At 41.9% G+C, this 24,133-nt stretch overlaps 1 protein-coding gene across 2 annotated transcripts; it reads right to left on the bottom strand.

Annotated features, from left to right (window-relative positions):
• Positions 1-8,295: 8,295 nt before the first annotated feature.
• Positions 8,296-22,766, bottom strand: adar (adenosine deaminase RNA specific). Of its 2 annotated transcripts, none has more exons than XM_044034352.1 (16): positions 22,684-22,766; positions 17,225-18,965; positions 16,717-17,030; positions 16,051-16,246; positions 15,602-15,804; positions 14,887-15,022; positions 14,501-14,739; positions 13,997-14,153; positions 12,968-13,136; positions 12,641-12,734; positions 12,405-12,521; positions 12,141-12,268; positions 11,876-12,058; positions 11,598-11,710; positions 11,066-11,193; positions 8,296-10,487 (listed from the first exon to the last, which is right to left on the bottom strand). In XM_044034352.1, exons 2-16 carry the CDS (start codon positions 18,833-18,835, stop codon positions 10,163-10,165), a joined length of 4,113 nt encoding a protein of 1,370 aa, XP_043890287.1. In that variant the 5' UTR covers positions 18,836-18,965; positions 22,684-22,766; the 3' UTR covers positions 8,296-10,162. The 2 variants fall into 2 exon arrangements, with proteins under 2 accessions (XP_043890287.1, XP_043890288.1); XM_044034353.1 differs by lacking the exon at positions 22,684-22,766 and adding an exon at positions 21,222-21,514.
• Positions 22,767-24,133: the final 1,367 nt, after the last annotated feature.

Here is a 24,133-nt window from a genome sequence, read left to right as displayed (position 1 = left end):
TCTGGTAATATACTTACTCAAGTATCCCGTTCAGCTACTGATTTCAACAGCCCAACAAAAGGGTCCTAAATGAGAAAAACATGCACACACAGACACACAAAAATAGCAATCATTGCATTTCCAATTCAGTTTCACCATTTCCTCCCAACCTAATCATGCTAATCTAATTTTGGGTTATAGCCTAAATGAGAATAGTGTCTATAAGCAGGACCAGGTGGATTTTGTGGAACCTTGTGGTTATAGGTGACACTTAACCATATGCTGGTTGGAAAGTGAATACATTCTATAATGTAGTCTGTTACACAGGCAATTAATCTAAAGTAGCTGTCATTAATGAGTAGAGCTGAAACTCCAAAAGCCCTGAGAGAGTTCTTCATTAAAAAAAGAAGGGTGAATTAAACTTATCATTTGTGAGACGACATAAACTTCTCAACTCAAATGTTAAACTCTCAAATAGTCTTCCCTGAAGGAAAAGACGGAATGAAAAACACACTTCCATTACAAGTTAAAGCCTTGAATTGAAAGGTTCGCTTTAGTGAAAGTACAAAAATACACTCATTCATTCATTCATGGTCTACTGCTTTATCCTCCACATGAAGGTCATGGGGGAGCCGGAGCCAGTCCCAGCTAACATGGGGTGAAAGGCGGGGTTCAGCCTGCACAGGTCAGAGGTCGTCTGTATGGACAACATATAGAGACAAACAACCATTCATGATCACACTATGGTCAGTTCAGAGTGTCCAAGTAACCTCTGCATATTTTTGGAGGAATGGATGGATGGATGGATGGCTGGCTGGCCAGAATAGATATCTGAATAGATAGATAGATAGATAGATAGATAGATAGATAGATAGATAGATAGATAGATAGATAGATAGATAGATAGATAGATAGATAGATGAGATAGATAGATAGATAGATAGATAGATAGATAGATAGATAGATAGATGGATGGATGGATGGATGGATGGATGGATGGATGGATGGATGGATGGATGGATGGATGGATGGATGGATGGATGGATGGATGGATGGATGGATGGATGGATGGATGGATGGATGGATGGCTGGCTGGCTGGCTGGCTGGATGGATGATGGATGGATGGATGGATGGATGGATGGATGGATGGATGGATGGATGGATGGATGGATAGATAGATAGATAGATAGATAGATAGATAGATAGATAGATAGATAGATGGATAAATGGATAGATAGATAGACAGATAGATAGATGGATAAATGGATAGATAGATAGATAGACAGACAGATTATTATTATGATATAATTTATTTTACTGTTTCATTTTCTACACAGCTCCACTCTGATCACACCCTGGCATACACAGTAGAAGCGTATTTCTGATTTCATGCTTCCTCAGTTTGAGAACCATGGGTCTTGAATGAAATGCATTTTTTGATTTGATTTACTTCAAGAAGACAATCCACGAGTAGCTCACAGATGATGTCCACCCTGTCGTGGACAAATTCCAAATAGTGTAAATGAATGTACTTTTATTTACACATGAATAAACACAGATTGTTTGATTTTGTGTCATTTAACTATGATCACGTTTGCAGAGCAGCATGTGCCGAGCGTCTTTACAACCAATCAAAGAAAATGGAATCAACGCACATTTCAAGAGACTAATTATTTTACTCATATGTGTGTGTGTGTAATGGCTTACTCATTTAATACAAAATGCTCAAGATAATGAAGTTGTTCTGATGAGGACGCCAAAGGTATTTTATAGTGATTTTTGTCTCAGATACGTTAACTGGTCCCCTTGGGAACGTGTTGAATGCTGTGCTGAATACAACTGCACAGCTTTGCTCTGACTCAACTTCAAGGACACGCTGCACGGAGAAAGGAATACGGAGAAGTAGATTTTTGCACCGACATTCATCGCTGAGCAGATTCACGATGAACTGATCAGTGAGTGCAGTCGGCTCACTTTGATCATTGCCCTGCACTGGCTCCAACATACCCTAATGGCTCGGATTACATTAAGGGCCTTAAAGCTGTGTGGGCAAACCCACAGGCTGAAACCGGCCGCTGTGTGCAGATGGATTTCTGCACAGCAAACAGCACTCTGATGTGAATCTCTGAAAGAGACTAATCAAATACAGAACAGCAGATTTCCGAAGGGTTGGAGGGTTGATGGCGAAGCTGTGCATAAATGTGTCCGCTCTCCTCTTAAAGTGTCAAAATGCCTCAAAACCGCCGTGTCCTTTTAATGAACGGACTGACTCGCACTGACACTGACTTATTCTGATGCACATTTCTCAAACTATCCCTGACAGAGATGGTATCATACGCGCTCACTGCTGTAAGACAACATCTCCCTCCTGACGGGAGAGCAGTCGGCGAAGTGTGTGAAGCCGTCATGTTACTAATACGTGCAAGTGTCTATAAAGAGTTTAGAGGCAAACTGCACTTTCACAGTGTCAGCATGATGGCAGAGTGCTGTGATGCTGATGTACTGAATGTGGGTTTGCGTCAGCTGTCTGCTGACTAAAGACCACGAGTCAGCAGCACAGTGACGCCGTTTGGATTTCCGCTCAAACACACTTCCCCTGTCACTTCAACATTCAGGACATGTCACCCGTCTCTCTGAAGCTACGTGGACAAAAGTATTGAATGCAGGCGGTTCGATCACACTTTGGGCTCTAGGCCTCTTATCTCCAATTAAGGACAATCAGCTTCAGCGAACCAAGACATTTTGGACAATGCTTCCTTCAACAGTCTGAGGAAGACCATTTTCTATAAGCAAGGACTATAAAGACATGGTTTGATGAGTTTGGTGTGGAAGAACTTGACTGACCCGCACAGAACCTTGACCTCAACGACATCGAGCACCTTTGGGATGAACTGGAACAGAGACTGAGCCAGGTCTTATCATCCAACATCAGTGCCTGACCTCATAAATGCTCTACAGAATGAAAGGGTACAGGTTCCCATAGTAACACTTATTAATCTTAAGGAAAGTCTTCTGTAGAAGCTGTTAAAGCTGCAAAAGGGAACCAACTCCATATAAAGTACTGTATGTGTATTTAAATATGTCAATGCAGGCGCTGTTGGTGCACCAGAATGGGCAGGAGTCTGAATACTTGTGTGCATATAGTGTATTTTAAAGTGGCAGAAGTGGGATCATGCATTTTCCCAGTCATAGCAGGTTAGTTTTTTTTACTTACAGTGATTTATGTTAATGTTTCATTAAAAGAAATGGCAACATTTTCACCTTTTGTCCTCTGTGTCTGTGCAAGTATGTCAAAACATGGACATGTGCCCATGTTTGTGCACATTTTCTGGAGGCTTGTGGATACAAATAAATTCAACGCAGAGTGTAGACACAAAAACAATATCAACAATCGCCCCAAAAAATAATAATCTTGATCTCTAGATCTATTCTTCATCTTTTCATGCCTATTACATTGTTACTGGAAGATTGCCTCCATTTTTCTTTTGTCTCACACAACAACTTTCTATCATTATAAGCTTTTTAAAAGAAGAACTTGTTAGTGTGTCGGCTGGTCGGCAAACTTGACCCCGCTGGATTCCCATTTACACACATCTCCTGTTGTTTTTGCATTCAGAGCCTGTTTTCCTCCCTAACGACTGCTTTTTCCTTAATGCATTCATAACAGCCGAGCGGTAACACGGGAGAGGGAAAAGACACACAAAGCTCTTCAGACACCGGTTACGGTTCAGTCCTCACGCTGTAAACCCCCCACAAATCACTGATTGGCCAATTGTCACACACCAACAGCAGCAGCAGCAGCCGCTAATGAGCACAACAGCAGGTCCATCTGAATCCCTGAACAATATGACATGTACACATAGACAGGAGCTCAGATATCTGGTCTGCTATTCCCTTATCCCTCTTATAATCCTACCGCCTGCATGACCCTGCTGTCTGCTGGTGTTCTCCTCCTCACTGAACACTCGCCTCTGGTCTGTTCACAGTGATGAAAGTCAACGTTGTTTGGGAAACAAGATTGTGTGACAACTCGCCTGATCTGCACCCACGAGTCAAATGTAGGGCACTTTAAAGCACAGGGTGCAGGGAGTCAAGGCCTTGAGCCTGAGGACGAGAGGGATGCTTTATCGTACGCTGTGTGTGTGTGTGTGTGGCTGTCAGCCCTGATTGAAGAGGCAATTGACTAAGTATGCCTGCAGATGGACTGATGCTTTCAAGAGGTGTTAAAACAGTTCAGAAAGTAACTCTGGTTAACAACAGTTTCATGTGTGTGTGTGTGTGTGTGTGTGAGAGAGAAAGTGATAACTGCAGTCTAGCTGAGTCAGCAGTCTCTTAACCAGTCCTGCTATTTATCTATATTGTCTGTAATCTGCTGAACTTGTTTCTGTACATGTGACACCTACTGCACGTCTGTCTGTCCCTCGCTCGATGTGAGGGTCTAAGGACAGAGGGTGTCACTTGCTGTACAGACTGAAAGCCCTATGAGGCAATTTGTATTTGTGATGTTGGACTATATAAAGAAAAACAACTGTGGCATTTGTAAGACAATTCTAAAAGGGGAATAGGCTAAAATACAGAGCAAAGTTGAGAAATGAAAACATTTAGGAGGCAAACCAGCCACCGTAGTTCCCCGAGGAGTGAGTGGAGGAGTCATCCGTTTGTTCCGATCTGCAGTCTCACCATTAATGTCACTAATTCTGGACCTTTAAGGGGAATAGCTGCTCCACATTATCTGCTGTAGTTAAAAAGGCATCACAACACAATACACTATATATAAGTATGGCAAAAGCACAAAATGGCTCACAAAGACTCTAAAGTAAAGTTGTGTCTTATAAGTGCGTCACTTTTGTTGTGCTGGAGCCCGGTCATAATAAAACTAAACATTTGTGAGGGGACTGACAATATCAGCATATGCCATAAAATCCGCTCGGCAATCTGTCCAACATTTCACTTTAAAACAAAAATGTTTACTTCATGATGGTGCAAGAGGAAACGTCTGCAGATTTTCTAAAGTATTTGTTCCAAATTTCACGGCTATCCATCCGGCAATTATGTAAATAGACCAACAACAGAAAAAAAAGAAGGACAAAACTGTAAATCTGCTTGTGGTGCGAAAACAAAAGCCAGGCATCAGCAAATACAACGACAAAAAAGATTTTAAGCCAACTCATCATAGGCCAAACTGTTTGTTTGTAACATTCACTCTAGACTTAAGTATAAGTGTGCCACTTTTATAATGTAGAGTGAGTCATAAATCAACAGCGACATCCGTATGCATGAACGGTTGAAATAACAAAAATGTTTTATAAGTGACAGCACATGGGTCTAGTAGTGCTTCACCTGCAGATACTTGAGAAGATGCTCAGAGAGCATGTACATGCTGCAGTCAAAGGTGTGCAGAGGAAAAACAAGGTGGCAGTAATGTAGCATTATGAAAGAATGCAAACCTCCAACCAGTGTTGATACCGTATATAACTATGTACAAATACTTTGTCACTGAATGTTGTTCAAATGCATGCATTTGTACTTTATTTTGTTATTTATATTTATATTTTCCTTTTACGCCACTACCTTTTCCTCTAACTGTCTTTGTTACTTTGTTTATTTGTTACCAAATAAAATCATGGTCTGTATTTATATAGATTTTTTCTAGTCTTGATGAGCTGCTTTACACTACAGTTTTCACCCATTCACACATTAAGTGGTTAAGTGTCAACTCGCCCGACCACTGAGCTACCATGGCTCAATCCTAACTCCTCACACAAAATCACTTTTGATACTAAAGTACAGTGAATGTCATATACTGTACTTTAAGACTTTTACTTCAGTAATATTATAAAAAAACAGCTGTTTGTACCTACATTCTTTTGGGATACGGCAAAATAAACAGTCAGTACAACAGCGACATTTTTTATATTATGGCTGACGATGCTAAATTGAAAATACTACTCATTACACTCAGACTTTCTGCAGTCATACAGCACGCCATTCTGACGCTATAAGATATAAGGCTTCATCCATGATGACACACCTTTGATTGCTGTTATAAATTTGCAAAGACTCCACAGGTTAAGTTTTTAAGCCATTTCTCTCCCCACTGACCCTTCATGTCGTCCCTTCTTCCCCTCTCTCATTTATTTCCATTGGCGAGCATCGATTGGACTGTTGAAGCCCCTCTGTCTGGACTAATATTTCACTTTCTTCCACTCGTCCATTCATCCCTCCGTTGTGCTTCACTCCTCTCACTTGATCATCCGTCCTAACACTCGACTGCAAAGACAGTGTGTGTGCAGCTTCGTGTGTGTGTGTGTGTGTGTGAGAGAGACCCTGGTTAAGACAGGCACTCACTACAGTCACCACACAACTCGCCTTTGTGCACATTTGTGTTTGTATTCATTTGAGTTCAGTCATAACCAGGCGATAGTAATAATAGTGAAATCAAACACATGTATTTTGGCCACGTTTGATTGTCAGTTTGTGACATATATAATGTGGCCCCCACAGTGTCGTTCTCAATATTATGTCAGATGAGGCTAAATTGAAAATACTACTCATTACACTCACACTTTCTGCAGTCATACAGCAGTACATACTGAAGATATACAGTAAGAGACTCTATAAGGCCTCATCCATGATGACGCACACAAACAAAACAACAACTGACAACTGTGAACCTTACGAGATGGAGGAGTGTACAGTATTGACACTGCGGGGAAACTGAGCACTCTCTGTAGTTTCTTTAGTTGTTGGTATTTGCTCTGCGTTCTGCTTTAGTCAAACGGGCGTTATCAATACAACTATTTATAAAGGCACTACACTGATTGGCTGGCAATGTTCCTGCCATCATCTTCTTCACTGATGGGAAACATACAGTAATACTTCAGGACTGGAGACAAGACTGCACTGAACTGTGCTTCATTCTCATGGCTCTTCCTAAATTCCAGTGTTAATGCAGCTCATAAGGACACTGCTGACAGTGTGGACTGAAGTACGATCGTCACCTCTGCCCAAGACAGTTTCTGTTTTTGTCTTCGCCCATTTGTTATGTCTCAAAAAGTAAAGATCTGGATGTGAGTTATAAGAGTGCCGTCTTTACTTATTCAGTATTATAATCTTACAACACATAACTAATGCCTTCTCATTAATACCCATGATTTATTACTCACTCACCACACTAATGATTCATCGGTTATTCGCTCATGCATTCTTCGCTCTCCACATGTTCTTTACAAGTTTGCTTTCTCATTAGACGAGACAGCTCTACTTGGTTGTGGCAGCACTTACAGAGTACAATGTCAAAGTGGAATATTATACATTAAACCACACTGGACTTTTACATTGCCTTGTTTCAACTCTCTCTCTCTCTCCCATCTTTTATTCCTCGATATAATATTTTCATAAAAAACCTTTCAGGGACAGGTGTTGCAAATCAGAATCCACTATGAAAACTATGATGTGTACCGTTTTCAGTTCGCCTACGTGCAGAATCTGTCCCTGTGAAATATAGACATAATGACATGTTTGTGAGGACAGAGATTTCAAAGGTTTCAAGAATGGAATGAATGATTGGAAGAATGCTCACATCCACCATTAATATCAGGTCATCAGTGGCAAACGGCTTCTTTTCTCCACTTACACCTACTGCACACACACACACACAGCCTCCAACCTTAAGGTGAGGACATGTTTCCATCTGCTGATTGTTTAGTGGCACTGCAATGGACTCTGCAGCTGTTAGGAGACGGACTCAATTTTAACAGCACCCCGAGCAAAGAATCTCTCGCCTGTCACCGTTTCTTCCGAGGTGTAATCCAAAGATTTACACCGGATTAAGAATCGGAACCAGAGGCTTTTATAGAATAAACATCTATAATCCACATTGAAATGTCCCTTATGATTCAGCCAACTCGTTCCCCAGACGACACGGCTGCACGCCCTGTGCTTCAGAAAAACACAACACAACAAGAATCCAATCAGAGTAAAACCACGGACACATGACTCAACAACACTACTTGTTTTATTGTGTCCAACTCTCCAAACTGGATTGGTAAAAAAAACAGCCATTAAAACATCAGGAAAAATTATAGAAAACTATTTAGATGGTTTACAAAATATATACATTAAACCTATACAAATACACACACACATATATATATACTGTATATATCATCATACTCAAACAAACACTGGGATCCAAAAGTCTGAGTCAAGCAGCAAAAAGCATACATGTTCTTCTTTTCAGCCTCTTTGTCAAACAAAGGTAAAAAAAACATACTGGAATTGTTTTACTGAGATTAAAAATGAGTCTATGTTTAATTCACATCACAGCTGCTGGATAATGCACATCTAACTTCCTGATCATTTATGTGAAAGGTAATTTTAACTACAGCAATGAGAACTAATAAAACTTCAACCAGAGCGGCGTCACTCCGGTCTACAGAGGAACATCATCACATAAAAGCATTTAAAAGATTCATCTGCTCGTAAAATAATAGCTCTACATGCTATGTTTTGGCTACACCAAAACAAACCCTTAAGTGTCATGGAGTGCTGACTTGAATGGCTTTTTTTTTTCTCTGTAGTTACCAGACCACAAGCTCAACGGAAATCTGAGGGACTCAGGCTTTTGGACCCCACTGTACATCTGTGTACATGTATTTGTATAAACTTGACGTATATATTGCATCATCTATGTACATGTAACCAAAACAAGAGAAAAAGAAACTCCATACTCTCCTTAAAACAACAAAAACGTCCTCACCTAGCAGTCCCAGGTGAGGTGTAAACAACTGGCCATGCAAGAGAACCTGAAAGTCTTCATTTATTTCTTGGATCGAGACGTTAAAAGTCAGTGGAGACTTTCGGTGACTCTCTACCATGGCCAAATGTTTAGGAGGAAAACAAGGAGACATACTCAAAAACACACAATCAACGAGAACAATACATTTTGTACTGCTTTGGGGTCTTGACATCAGTATTTCCTGCATATACAAGCATCAAAAGCACAGAGAAACCATAGGACTAAAGGTAGGTCTGCACTTACCTACAGTATGCTGTGCTAATGGAAACCATAGCAACACTATGAGCAGCTAAACGGTGTACAGTAAGGTTAATTCTTACAGCGTGTTTCATTTAGAAAGGGGCCGGTTTGAAGCCTTCAAATGTAAAAGCTCAGAACCGGAAAAGTTGAACAGTGAACGTTTTTATTCACGTCGTTCTTGTGTAAAGCTGTTAATGTACAAGAGTAAACACCAATTTCCAATTGTACTCATTTTGACATCTAAGTGGGATGAGTGCTATTTAAAAAAGTAAAAAGAAAATCCATGGTTCCTTCTGCTCTTCCGTTGTCATGAAGCAGCAGCCGGACGACATAGAACACGTGCGGCCGAAAAAACGATCAGCACTTCATGACAGAGGACTGTAGAGGAACGATCACAACTGCAAATACTGCTACAGTGGTCCATAGGCTGAACTGACGACCACCAGTTGTCAAAGCAGTGGTCAAAACAAGACAAACTGAAATTACAGTGTAACGCCAACGTACAGTTATAATCCGCATAAAGGACGAGGACAAATGCAGTAAAGCTGACAGGCTCACTCTTGCTAGGTCTGTTTTGTAGCAGCCTTTGCTGTGATCATTTACTCACTTCAAACCAATTCCTATTTCATGAAGTGCATATATTTTCTACAGCCCCTGAATCTCTCCCTGCCTCAGTGTGTCTGCTGTGATCCCATTCATCCATCATGCTCTGCTCTTGCCGTTTCTCTCAATTCACAGCGTACGTCTCCACATCACTCCCTGCACAGCTTTTAACTATGATCAAATCAGACGATACAGTTCTGGCCACTGGCTACGCATAGTTTAATTGTCCTTTTCTTCTTTCTCTTCCAATCACTCCCCTCTGGCAGGAGGCTGTGGTCCCTGGACTGCTTAACAAAGCATACTCTCCACGTTACATTAACGAACCCACATCACGCAATCCCTGTCAATGCATGACCACTGGACTGCCATTGTAAAGAAACGAAGAAAATATCCCCATTTAGGAAGCTAAAATAATCAGTAATCTTGTTTTAATCATGAAAAAAAAAGCCTCAAACCGATTAATTGATGATCAAAATAGTTGCCGATTAATTTAGCAATCTATTAATCGAGTAATTGTTTCAGCTCTATATTGCTCTGTTCTACGCCTCTTCCTGCTTGATCTCCACTGGTCCTCCGTTTCTACTGCTGCCATATTCCATAGGAAGACTGGCTCCATTTTTCCAGGTTCCATCTCCTGCCTCAAAGTTCTTCTCTTCCAGCGGTTTGCTGATCCAGGCGCCGTAACCGTGGGCACTGAGACCTTCAAAGAAGTGTTGCTTTGTGAGCTGGAAGGATGTGGCAGACATCTTGGCCTGGGTGTATGAGGACATGGTGAGCAGGTCTGTGCGGCCGCACCGCTGACACACGGAGCGGAACAGAGAGAACAAGTTGGACTTGGACACGCGGGAAATGCCCAGTTTGTTCCTGCAAGGCAGACGATAGGATTCTTTAGTCAACTGTGATAGTTTGTCTGGTCTAAATTATGTAGGGTTTCACATTTAGGGGCGATTCACATGCAGGGTCATTTGTGTCAACATGTAACACAGTTGCATCTGTTCTCAAACTGGTCTTTCTCGACTCTGAAATAAACTCCATCATCCAGACTAAGCTCCTGAATTAGTTGGAGTGAGAGGACACGCGCACACAGACGAGCCAGTTGATTTTTTGTCACACATGCATCAAGCAGCAAACCTGTGAGGGAAAAGCAGTGTTGATAACTCATCGTCTTTGTTTTGATTATTCGTCTTAGCGTAATGTGTTAATGAATTCTGTGAGGCTGGTCATCTCAACAGCTAACTTGTTTTGGTTGCTTAGTAATGGCAGACGTGACAGGAGCGTGAAAACACCTTTGGCTTCTTCTGTGCGCTTTTCATGCATTTTTCAGTACTGCATGTGAACCAACTCTTACCCTACTTCCCTAACTGCTGCCAACTGTTGGATTGCAGGAAATCTGAGGTTATGCATAACAAAAACAAAATGCTGCCAAGAAGTTTCCTACATACCCGTCCAGTTTGCCTTTGGTCCCATCCAGCACCTCCACACTGTGCTGGTCTGGAAAACTCCAGTTCACACTGGACTCCTTGGTTTTGCCTGTGTGACGTGTGGAGTCGTACACACTCACTCTTCCCACCTTAAATCCAACCAGGTGGTAACGGAGAAAACACAAAGAAAAGAGGGAGTGAGAGAGAGAGAGAGACAAAGAGCTATTTTATATATAAATAAGTTAGACGTCAATGTGAGTTCAACTATTGTAAACAGCTTGTGTTAAATGTGTTGTTTTGGGTGCGATGCCAGCATCACAGTGTGTCTTTTGGCGATTGTCGTTCCACTGATGCGTAACTGAAAGCAATCCATGTCTACCAAAGTGGGATAAAACGTGGAAGCGTTTGAAAGCCAGAGGTGCACTATACACACACCTCAGGTGGAAGTCAAATTTAATGATGAGCGATGAAGAATCCGTTGTACCGGCACGGAATATTTGTGTCTATATTTGGAGACAATCGTCTCCCGCTGCTGAACCTTTTAGTGCTTTACCTCAGGGTGGTTTAGCATAAAGGGAGGAGGAAGACTCTGGAAGAATGCTTCACCGTCTCTGGCAAGCCGACAGCAAACTGCACGTGTCAGGTGACCGTGGCTGTACAGATAACCTGTAACGGAACAGGACAACAAGTTGTAAAACAGGAATGTGAGACAAGAAGTGTCAAGTAAACCCGGACATTCATTTCATTGAACAGATGTCAACTCTCAATTTGGTTACATTGTCTCTTCTCCATCTGTGTATAACAATGACAGTGCAACAGCAGCTGTTTTACCGAGTGTAATGGACTTCAGGTAGATGGGATGCATAAAATGGCTGAGCAATGCCCCCTGCAGGCCGAGCACGTTCCAGCGGAGGATCTTATCGCTGCAGCTCATGGTCCGCAACCTCTCCCCGTGCTGGATGCCGTCCCACGTGGGCACGATGGCACTCGACTCCACTGGGATGGTGCCCTCACCTGGTGCAGACAAGAAACCTCTTGATGCGATGCGTTTGTACACTATGTTTATGAAGGCAGGTGTTTATGTTACGTCTCTTACCATTCTCCACTTTGGTGCGAAGCTTGCCCTGCTTTGCATTCTCAAATAGAGGCTGGTGGCCTGCAACCTCGTCCCCAGCCTCACTGCAGGACTTATCAAACAGAGCCCCATCCCCACAAGGTGCTGTGCTGTGGACACACACACACACAAAAAAGACAAAACATAAGATATTAATATGACACACAGCAAAATGACTGATCCATGCAAGGAATTGTCTCACAAGAATGTGAGACAAGCAAAAAAGAAAACATGCAGTACTCCCACCTGATGTAAAGGTGAAAGGTGATGTCAGATTTGAGCCGCAGTTTGTTTTCCTCCCCGAGCTCAAATATACAGTCGCCTGCGCCGTCATAGTACTTGAGCAGCTCACTGTACAGAAACCTGGGAGGAAAGGAGACGGCGAGTTAGACCTAAAAATAATGTCCTGCAGACTGGGACTGGGCAAAGATATTTTTAGACCAGGTGAGAAACAATGATAAAGGAGCAAGATCTATTTCTACCGAAGAAATCCCCTTCTGGAGATGATTTCGGCGTGGCAGTCATTAACTGTCTCTCCTTTAAGACTCAGTTCCTCCCCTTTAACACAACGATTTCCTGACAGACAAAAAAAAGACAAAAAATAAACAAAAAACACAGACTGTGTTAAATGTCAATTACACAACAATGCAGCAGTGACCTTGGTTTGTTTGTTTTCTGACAGTGCATGACTCAGAAGTCCATAAAAGTATCTCACAGACAGATGCAGTAACAGCACATTTTCATTTGTTGCTCACACAATTCTGTTCACTCTCTGTTTAAAAAAAAAAACGAAAAAACAATGGCCGTACCTGTCCCGAGGCTGACAACAGTGCCCAGGCCCTCCCCCTTCCTCATCACGATAGTGGCCAGGATCTTACGTCCCAATAGGCTGTGCTGGATACGTGTGGTCAGGGCGTTGAAACGCTGGTAACTCAACATTGCTATCTGGTCATGCAAAGTGCTGCCACTCACTGGAAGCTAGAGGAACAAATACAGGATCGGTTAGAATAGGCAAAGGCATTTGACAGAAAGATTTGTTATTATTTGCCATCCAATGACAAACAGACACTAAAGAAAGGTTGTCGAGTGTGAACATATGAATAAAATTGTCTTATTATACAGCTTGGTGAATATGAGGTTCCATTATTTGTTGTTTATGGAAAGCAGACACTGTTTTCATCATATAAAAGACCATGAATTACTCCACTGAGGGAGGTTAACAGAAACATACTGCTGCACAGTCGGGAAACCTAAACACCATTTGGACAGACTCAAACATTGGATTTATGATTGAAGGTTTACATTTCACTGGTGAAGAAGAGAAAAACATGGACAAGAAAACTACAGCACAGAAGAAGCAAGGGAAGCTCACTGACAGATGGATGACAGGTTGAAACAGGTTGATGTGGTCGCAGCTGCAATCCCCTTAAACCAGTTCATTTAACAAAAACACCACCATAATTCAATACAATTCATTCAAACACAAAAATCAATACAATCTTTTTTCAATATTTTGTGTCACTGTTTTTAATACGTGTAATGGAGATGTAATGGAGATGTGCAACGAGCTGGTTATTATAATGAAAAACAAAATCTCCTTCAGTGCGATTCAAGAGTGGCATCACCCAGTCGCCCTCCCCACATAATAACCAGGTCACTGCATATGACTACAGTTTCGCTGTAGGCAAATCTTTTGGTGAAGATAATGAAGGTCAACAAAACCTGCCTCTATCTTATTTCATCATGTGCTCCCATGACTGTATATGAATGTGGACACAGTCTTCCAGTTGCAAGCCAACTACTCTATTGAAGCCTGAAGATTTGTGAGTTTTCCTCACCTCAGTTGGGATAAGCTCTCCAGTGCGTGCTGCCCTCTCAGCTTCTCCTATAAGAACCCGGAGAGCAGCATCTGCTGCTTCTTGTTTTCCCTGCTTCTTGTTGGACGCACAGACTGGAGGAAACCACCTCCCACCGAGCTTGGCCTGGTAGGTGAACCTGAGCAGGAGAGGCAAAGAGAAAGGTGATCAGAGAAGATTTTGATGGGTTTGAACCAAGGATCCAATTGAAACCATAAATATACTGAATATAGGTAGAAAGGTTCTTTATTAGATAAGACAAATCATAGCATGGTCAGGGAGGAAAAAGGGGAAGACATCTAGCAAAGGCCTCCAAGGCCTACATGTGGGTGCTAGCTGCCCTTAGTGTATGGCCGGTGAGCCATGGGGCATCCCACGGTGAACATATTTTTCAAAGCATGTTTACCCAGTCACTTTTTTTTCTTGAGCAAGTGAAGTACATGTTAAATGTGTGGTTTTCTGTGCATTCAGGCAACAAGAACATACTTAGGATCATGTGGTGGACCAGACTGACCCACCAAGCGGATCTCAGCAGCAAAGCCCCGGGCTCTGGCGTACTCCAAAAGACCTGACACTGCGTTGTTGTTCAGGTAATTGATGAGGTCCCCAACCCCTGCTTCATGAGCTGCTCGCAACTCATCTGCTGTGAGAGGGGGCAAAGGGGGGCATGTGGTACCAGCACAACTTCCATCACCATCACTAGAAGAGCCTAGAGGCAACTGAGGCTGGAAAAGAGAAATGGCAGAGGTGGGAGAAGAAACAGAGAAGTGAATGTCACAAGGCAAAGGTAGCATGAAAGTGTCATAGACGTTACATGGCAATATCTCTCTCCCAGTGTTGTTTCTCCAAAATCATTTCAGACAACTCCAGACCTTGTTGAGCTGTAATCTCCCGTCAGCCATTAATTCTTTGACCGCCTCCTCTGCTGCCAGCTGGCGGGCAGCCTTCTTACTTGGAGCCGAGGCTTCAGCAAACAAGTTCTCTCCAACTTTTACCCTGTAAACGAACCTAAACACAGGAGAGGGAATGCAAAAGGTGTGGACAGAGTAAAAGAGAGAGAATTCAGTTAGTTTGTAACAGAATTTGAGATGATTACTATTCTAGACTGAAGACTTCTCAAATTTAGATAAATCAGCAGATGTGCCAGGGTGACTGTAACACTAGAGCCTGTGGTGCATAAAGAACCAGAGGCATTGGGCATTTTTAGAACGATGGAAAACACATTTGTACTGTATCTGTCAGCCATTCAGCTGCCTAAAGGGATGGATCTTAGATCACATGGTACTCCTGTCTTTGTCAGCTGACCACAGCACTGAGGACAGAATGAACAGAAATGACTCAACTGCTTCCCTGAGGAGAAAATATATGACCACAGACGAACTTTTATCTACGGTGGCAGGAAAAAGTATCCGACTCCTTTGTAATTACCTGGTTGTCCGCATGAACTGTTCATAAAATCTCTGATCTCATCTTCATTTAAGTAACAAGTGCAGACAAACACAACACGATTAAGCTAATAACAAAAAACAGTGTGGGGACAGCGATATTAAAAGGAACAGATTCCAAGAAAGATGACGGAGCCAGTACCGTGGGTCATGTGGTGGGCCTGCCTGCCCAGTCATGATGAATTCAATTGGGTTCCCACTGCGTTGGCTGTATTCCATCAGGACCGACACTGGATTTTTGCCACCAGGGAGAGAGCGAGAGATTGGCTGGCGAGGTCCCTCCACCATTTCTATCCTTTCCTCACTATTGGACTCAAATATTTCCCCCATGCTCTCAACTGCACCCTGGGACACATAAAATACAATTCATTAAAGCATGTTTTTGGAGGCAATATTTAAAATAATGTTTATCAGCTTTTAATTCTACTGCAGTATTTTTGTTGGGATCTGCACACAACTTGTATTTACAGTCTAACATGAACAACAGCACATTTTTTGAAATAAAATATGAAGGTGAGGTTACAAAATATGTGTTACAACATACTTAATATACCTAAAACCTAAAGGTATTCACAAATTTACACGACTTACACTGGTGTCTGGTAGCGGATCGATGGGTTTTTCCAACGTGTCAGTGGGTTCTTCTTCCTTGGTGCTGGATTCTCCCTGCATCTCTCCAATAAGAATGTGCAGAGTGGCTGCGGCAGCATCCTTCTTTGCAACCTTCTTACTGGAAGCTTCTGCGACAGGGAACAGCCTCCCGTTCAACATTACCTGCATACGGAATCTGACGGAAACATACAGATATGAGACACAGCGCTCTGTCCAAAACATGATTAAAGACGCAGTTACAATTATCTGACTCCACTGTGTTGCATAACAAGCGAGATGATTTCCATTCTTAATGAGAAACATCTTATCTTCCAACTGAGGCCAGTTTTTTTCTCACTGAATTTGAATGAATGGTTTTTGTTTTACAGACAGCAACACCTTCAAAAGCTTAGGTTTGTGAAAACTTTAATGGTAGAAAGATTGCTATGGCACTAAAAATGTATCTCAGAACCCAGGTTGTGATTTCATTTATTTAACGTATAATTACACTGTATTTCATTTGGATCAGAGCCGTTCAGCAGGGTTAGTATTGGCTCTTGTGCATCCCTAATAAATTTGAACACTGTAGCAGGAACAGGCCAACAACAATCCTAGATAACCTTTCATTATAACACCTGCACCAAGGGAGAATATCATGTCACTAACCTTGGGTCGTGAGCAGGCCCCGACTGGTCCAGTAGCTGAAACTCACAGTTTTGGCCCAGGTATTGTGCATATTCCATGAGGCCGCTGACTGGGTTTTTGAGTTTCACTTCTTGTAACTTAGCCCACAGGTTCATGGGAGGCGGGGCAGCCAGCGATACAGCAACAGTTCCTACAGCACTGGCCTCTGCTGCCCGTTTTTCAGCGTCAGTCTCCCTGCGAATGGCATTGAGGAATTCTGGGATGTCATCAGTGGCCCATTCTGTTTCATTAATGGCTTTGACGCGGTTTGAGGGAGGCTGGAAAGAGGAGTCAGCCTGACGAGGGAAAAGCAAAGAGATAAAATGATAAATACAATGAACTCTTAGGTTAGTAAACCCAGCGAAATGTGCAGTACAATGATAGCCTACGTAATCTGGAGATTTTCAATGTTGCTGTGCAACAATTTTGAAGACGGTTTATATATTTTATACAGATTTGTTTGTCCTTAAAAAGGAATTATTTCACCTACTGCTTCAATGTGACTTTGCTTTAACATCCAGGCCGCTGGTAAAGCAACTGCCTCAGGGCCTACCACAGGTGGTAGTGGTGAGGATGGCAGGAAATTGGACCCTCCAACTATCTCCTCTTTAATAACTTCCACCTCCATGCGACTCTTCTCAGCTTGGGTGCTTTGCGTGACTTTGAGGTTCCTCTCCATCCTCTCTCTGCGATGGGTGGAGAGCTCCCAGGTGGGAGGGTTGACATCAGAATTCTTAGAAACATCCCCTTGCTTCTCTAGAGAATAAAGGGTTGGATTGACCTGCTTGGAATTCCTAAGACCAAGATTTTTGGCTATGACGAGAGCGGTTGCCTCCTTTGAATTCAGAAGGTACTGAAGAACTTGTTCCTTCTGGTCTGTCATTATGGGAATCTGACTTTCTTGATCTGGGGAGTTGGTAGAGCTGGGATGTTTTTTCTCTCTGTGCTGACCCTTTGAAAGAGACTGGAATCCGTCAGATTCTGATGACTCTAAAGAAGAGCTGCAGGAAAAACTGGATTCTGTGTCAGAGTCCTCCTCTTTAGCCTGTTCCCTGTTTTCTGCTGCTTCTGTTTTTAGCTCAGCCTTGAATTTAGGTATTAGAGGTTGTTCTAAACTGACAGACTGGTCGCAAAGTGGACTTTGAACTAAAGAGTTTTGATTGCCCTGGCATGTGAGAGGTTCTCTGTAAAGAGTCCACTCAGGAGGGAGAAGTCCTTGCTTAGAGGCTTTCTGTGAGCTTTCTAAAGAGTAGAGGGCCTTGTTTACAATTTTTTTGGGCAGATGCAGCTTTTTGGCCAACAATTTTGCAGATATGCTCTCATTTGGCCTCAAAGCAGCCAAAGCCCTGTGTACCTGGTCCTGGTGTGCAGGAGTGAGAGTGATGTTAATCTTACTGAAGCTTGAAGATGTTGAGCTACTGGGCTGTCTGCCAAAGCTCTCTCCTTTGTTCGGTCTGTCCCGATGAAGAGACAAACTCTGAAATCTGTCAGACAAAGAGTCAGTCTGGTTGCGCCACTGTCTGCCAGAGTACTGGTTGTAGCTTTGATCATGTAACTGGTTTAGATTCGGGTGACGAGAGCCTTGGGGGCCTCGGGTGGGTCCTACAATGGGTGGATAAACAAAAGTCTGGTCTTGGCTATATCTTCCTCTATTCCATGGGCTGTTGGTTGGGTTTGGATAGCTAATGTGTCCAGACTGGGACTGATATGAGGAAGTGGGTGGCCTGCCTCCTCCTCCTCGTGGACTAGCTCTGAATTGAGGAGCCTCAGAGATGTGTCCTCGCAGAAACTCCACCTGTTTGGACTGAAAAGAATTGGGAATGAGACCAGGACTGTGATTTTGATTATGTGACCCGTCAAGTGATTGATGGTCTGCTTTAATGTGGCTTGGAATGGGTGGGGCGGAGGGAATGACAGAGGTAACTCGCTGCTGTGTGGACACTACAGGACTATTGTAGTAATTTGAAGATGGGGTCTGCTGTGGGACAGCTCTAGGGTAGAGTGAGGCCAGGCCAGGCCTGGTATTCTCCTCAACCTGCAGGTGGGGTGCTGGATATCTGTGGTACTGTTCTTTCGGAGGCCCTCCTCTACCTCTGCTCATATCGCAGGGGGTGAGTGTGAAGGGGGCCGGAGCAGCTGGCTGTGCAGCTTCCGTGTGAGTTTATGTCCTTTGGCAAAAACAGCTCACCCTGATGGAAAGTCAGGGCAGGCCAGCTGCACAATGAGAGCACCTGAAAGGCACACAGAAAAAAGGAAAGGGTCAGAAGAATACCAGAAAATGCAGTTGGTAATGCAGAGTCATCTTGCTGTGTGTCTGTCTATGTTGAAATCAGCTGGAAAATGTAGTTGGAGATAGCAACTGTGCATAATGATTTATTATTATTATTATTACTGTTATTATTATCATTATTTTTATTATAATGACTGAAACCCACTTTTAAATTATCCCTCCACTCAGGTATGTCTGACACCTAGCAAAATTAACACAGGAGTGTATAAGGAAGAAAGGCTGACATCAGTGCCCTTGAGGTGGCAGGGTTAAGAATTTTGGAAAAACTGACAGCTACAATAAGTACACTGTGTGAAAGAGAACTTCGCTACAAAAAGTTTTACATTGTAAATTTGTGGCGTGGGAGCTGAAAAAGAAGAAAGTAGAGCGAAAGTAAGATAATAACTGGGAAAGGAAAGGATCTTGTGTCATTATACAACTTAGTTGCACAACAAAATTACGAGGTCAGATGGAGGGTTGATCGGAGCCGCTTCGACTGAGCACACCGCCACAAGGGACCAACCTGACCTAATGTGTTGGTGTGTGTTTAGCTACCTTATCTGCCTTAAAAAGTATGAGAATAGTTGCACACAAACAAACAAAATGCTGACTCAGCATTACAACTAATTAGTAAACACAAATATGTTGTAAATATGTAAGAAATAATTGAATGGTGACTGTGAGGGACACCATCAATCCAACCAAAAACAAACGTTCTCAAGCCCTGCTGGTGAACCGACAACCAGCTCAAGTGTCTTCACGCGTCACTGAATCTATACCAGCTTCAAGGATATGGTTGTTAACATTACCCTTCACCTCTTGCCTTTCTGAAGTGCAGTAAACAGAGGGAAGAAAAAAAATATCAGAATGTTCCAAATTTTTTTTGCAGGTGATAAACGTTGACATGCACCACTGCTGTCTATGCTGTCGAGTATTTTCAGATTATAACCTTACAAAACTTGAAGGATACTGCAGGATGACATACTGTCTCTTCCAGTCATAATGAAACTTAATCCCAGGGTAAAAGGACGGCGATTAATTATGCAGTCTTTCGTCCTGCTTGTGACCATCTCATTTTATTTCTGTCACAATAGATTATTGCTGGATCTAGATCCATGGAGTTGGACACACCGATGCCCCAAAAGGAACAGATTCAAGGACAGAAGAACATAAAGGACTGCATGACATGTTTTCCTGAGGAGGGCGGCTTTACACCGCTCAGTGCACAGCCTGCTAGAAATTATTTTTAGAAGAGGAAGGTTAAATAGGTAGGAGTATGTTAGTATTCTTATCAAAGAAGTTCTGACTGGGGCTAGGCATTTCTCGCAAAATGCTATTTGAATATTCAATAAGATTATTTGCTGAATATTCAAATATTTACTTCACTCCAGCACACAAATTGAGAGATAGTGAAATGGATGCATCTCGTTGAGCAGCTTCAAGATGCATTCAAGAAACAAACATTCAAATACACATGCAGTCCACTGAATAAATGTTTAATGCTGCTGCCACATTGTGATATAAATACATGACAAATTAGGTTGTAATTGGAGTAGAAATATTTATTTTTAATCAATGCAATGATAAGCATTTTTCAATTCTGTAACTTTTTCAGATTGCATAATTAAACTGATCCCTGATATCCTCCTATGGTACAACAAACATTGATTAAGACTCAAATTTCATATCGGACAACACTCAATAATGTCTATATCAGAGAGACCGACAACAACTAGACATTCAAACAGAGTCAGGTTTCATCCCCTCTGGTCCAGTCAGCACCACATAGACCTTAATGAGAACACAGTGGTGTTGGTGCATCATTGTAATATGGACAGACAGGTCCAGTAGCCTAGGGGACAAACGGGGCTGGAGCTGACTTTTCTTGACACTGATGTAAGGCAACAGTTGACAACCAAAATCGCAACTCTGACTTTTCCCAAATCCACTAATATTATGCTGCACTGTTATGAGCCTGGGCAGAGGCATGGGGAAGACAAATGATGGCAAATCATCTCTTTTATTTACACACAGTATGCTGTCATATCATTAAACAGTCAACTACTTTGATGTTCAAAGTGACCCCTTCATCTGTCACTGAGATCTTTGAATTATTTAGCACTGCAGGAATTAATCCTGGTACATGCTTCACATGCAACACACCAATTAAACTGGCAGCACATAGATCAGTGCGCTCACCGTGTACTGTGGATCTCACCTTTATGCACTTCAAAACTTCAAAGCGTCCGCGGTGTAACAAGTGGGAAGTGGTAATTCTTAGACAACGTAGGAAAAAAAGCAGAAGCTTAGAGTGGCTATTATCCACAGAGCGTAAACTGTCTAATCAAATAAAATAATTCAAAAAAGAAAGCGAATATCCGACGCGCAGCGCTTTCCGCTTCGGATGAGCAACGTCTCCGTTTCCAAAACAATTAACACCCAGAGAGCTGTCGCTACCTTTTATAAACTCCACGCACAGCTGTTTACAGTGATACGTTGCTGAATCATTGCACCACACCACAAGGAAAATTCAATCATCACCTCGTGTAAGAAAACGAAATCTGGGGTCAATACACTTTCGCTTTCCTTTCGGGGGAAAGGACAGCTTTCTAGTTTCTATTGGGACCACGTGACTTGCAGACGCGCATCATGGGCGAGCAGTCACAGACATACATGCAGACATGTTTGTTAAGTTTCATACAGCTCTGTTGTGCTTTGTAAAGCGTGTTGTCTGTGCGGAGCTACAGCGACATCCTCACTCACACGTGCTGTATAGACAGATGTTGAGACCAGGCTGCCTCAGCAACAACTGACGTAGACTATTGTATTTTGTTTGTAATGTAATACAGTTAAAGTGTCACAGGGAAAAGCCCACATCTCATGACAGCAATAGTATTATGACAGTAAGGGGAAAACAGTACTACAATGTGTGTTAAATACGAGAATTACCTGAGCACGTGCAAAGACATTCTTCTTTGACTAACTAACTAACAAAGAATTATAAAAAGCAAGTCTGCTTCATTCACCCATTAATTTCAGACTTAGTGGAATATGTTCAAAAGATGGAGGCAGTGATGCAACATTACAGGTATTAACAGTCATAAAACACCAAAAGAAGATAAAGAAAATTAATTATAATTCACCAAGTGTCCCCGTTTCTGTAGGTAGCATACATGTTCATGACTGATAACTGTTACAATGGACAGTTAAATAAAACTATATAAAACACTCGGCATATGATATGGGATGAGATGGTAATTCTAATGTGATGGTTCATTCTGTTTTATGACTCATTTAAAGAGGGTGAGACTGGGTTATTCAACATTAAAGTGAACTCCTGTCTGATAATAAGGCCTTTGTGTGCTTTGACGAAATATAAAGTTACAGCCTACAGTCTTAACGGCAGAACAAACCCGACACGAATAAAACAGTACAGGCAAACGTGTTCAGACTTTTTAAATTTAAAGGACAAGATGTGGCGCCGGACAAAGTCCCTCCTACAGCTAACGTTAGCCAGCAACATGCTAGCTCTGCACTGGCACTGCACCACTTCTCCGTTTCCACACAAGCGCCTGCAGCACAGTCACTTAAAGGTCTGCTGACGCCACACACACATGCACTACTCTTCACCAGACCCACGACACACATCATACAGACCATTCACAGGCTGAAATATTCACCTTCTACTCGCGGTTTTCAGCTCCGTGGGATCTTGTTAGTGTGGTTATGTTTTAATGCGGTGAGAGGAACGATCGGCAGAAGTGACGCCATACGCCGGCGACGCACACAAACAGCAACCCGTCGCATATGAGTGACGCAATGTCAGCGGCAAGGTTCCGATACTTGCTGTTTTACCGACGGCTGTGTCCTTCATATTACTCACTATGGAGCCACTTGAGTAATAAAAATACATTAGTAAGTCATAATTGTGACGTATATGACATGTATTACTTATTATAAACAATTACTAACTTATAATAATGAGATAGTAAGTCAGTAAGTAAGTCATTATTACGAGAAAGTATCTCATTATTAGATGATTACTTTCTAAAAGAAATAATAATGAGATACCGCCTTACAATTCTGACTTATTATCTCATATCATATCAGTCATATTATGACTGAATGTGGATCATTTTTGGCAGAAACAACATAACTTTCTGCTCCCCCTGTATTCAGGAAAATAAATAATGAAATAATCAAGTCCCCTGTGTTGAACTTTGTGTCACAAAAGAAGAATCAGAGTCCATATCACTTGAATCTGACTAAGAGTCCAAGAAATCAAGGTTTAATTTGATGTAAAATCAGTAAAATCAGACTCATGTCTTTTTGTCTCCCTAAAATGAACTCTGTATTGGTAGTTGGTCCTCTTTCCATGTTGTCTGCATTGTTTCTATGAACTACATGAAGTCATGTAGATTTACTTTTCATTGAACCATTTACCCCATTACAACATACTGTAATTGTTATATGACTTTTCCATTCAGTCGTTTGAATCTTATATTAATTCATTGGTATCATATTAGTTTAGCAACACAGTTTGACTTTAATGTTATAAAAAATGAATAATATAACATTCCCACCATACTCCGGTGTAAACAGATATCTCAAATTTGGGACTTATAGCAAGTTTAGTATTGAGGAGACCACAGTGTCTTTGGTGACTTGTTGCACTCTATCTACTTATCCTGTAGGTGTCAGGATTTCTCTGTGAATATGCTGACTTCAGATCTGAATAATAATGAAGCAGCATGTTATCACTTGGATTGACTCCAATAATTCTGAAAAGTAAACATTTCAATACATTCAAACTGATTTAAAATAATTCTTTATCTTCTTTTTAAGCTCTTAAAACACCTGTATGACTGCAACACCATCCCTGATAAATGTGTTCACAGCAAATAAAAAACAACGACCCTTCTTTAGATTCATGAAGCACAGTAAATAAATGCATGGCAAAGAGATTTAAGATGACAGCTGTGTGATGACAGGTAATTGCATAGCAGGACGTCTGCAGGAATATAATGTACGAGCAGAGAAGCATGGAGAGTGAGTTTGAGCTGTAGGTCGGAATATACTTGAATGACTTAAACACACAGGACTGTGTTCTTTAAAGGAATATTCGTTTCA

Source organism: Solea senegalensis, linkage group LG9, assembly GCF_019176455.1.
Source record: "Solea senegalensis isolate Sse05_10M linkage group LG9, IFAPA_SoseM_1, whole genome shotgun sequence".
NCBI classification, from domain to species: domain Eukaryota; kingdom Metazoa; phylum Chordata; class Actinopteri; order Pleuronectiformes; family Soleidae; genus Solea; species Solea senegalensis.
The sequence above is the reverse complement of the archived record's forward strand: the minus strand, read 5'-3'. Positions and strand labels throughout refer to the sequence as shown.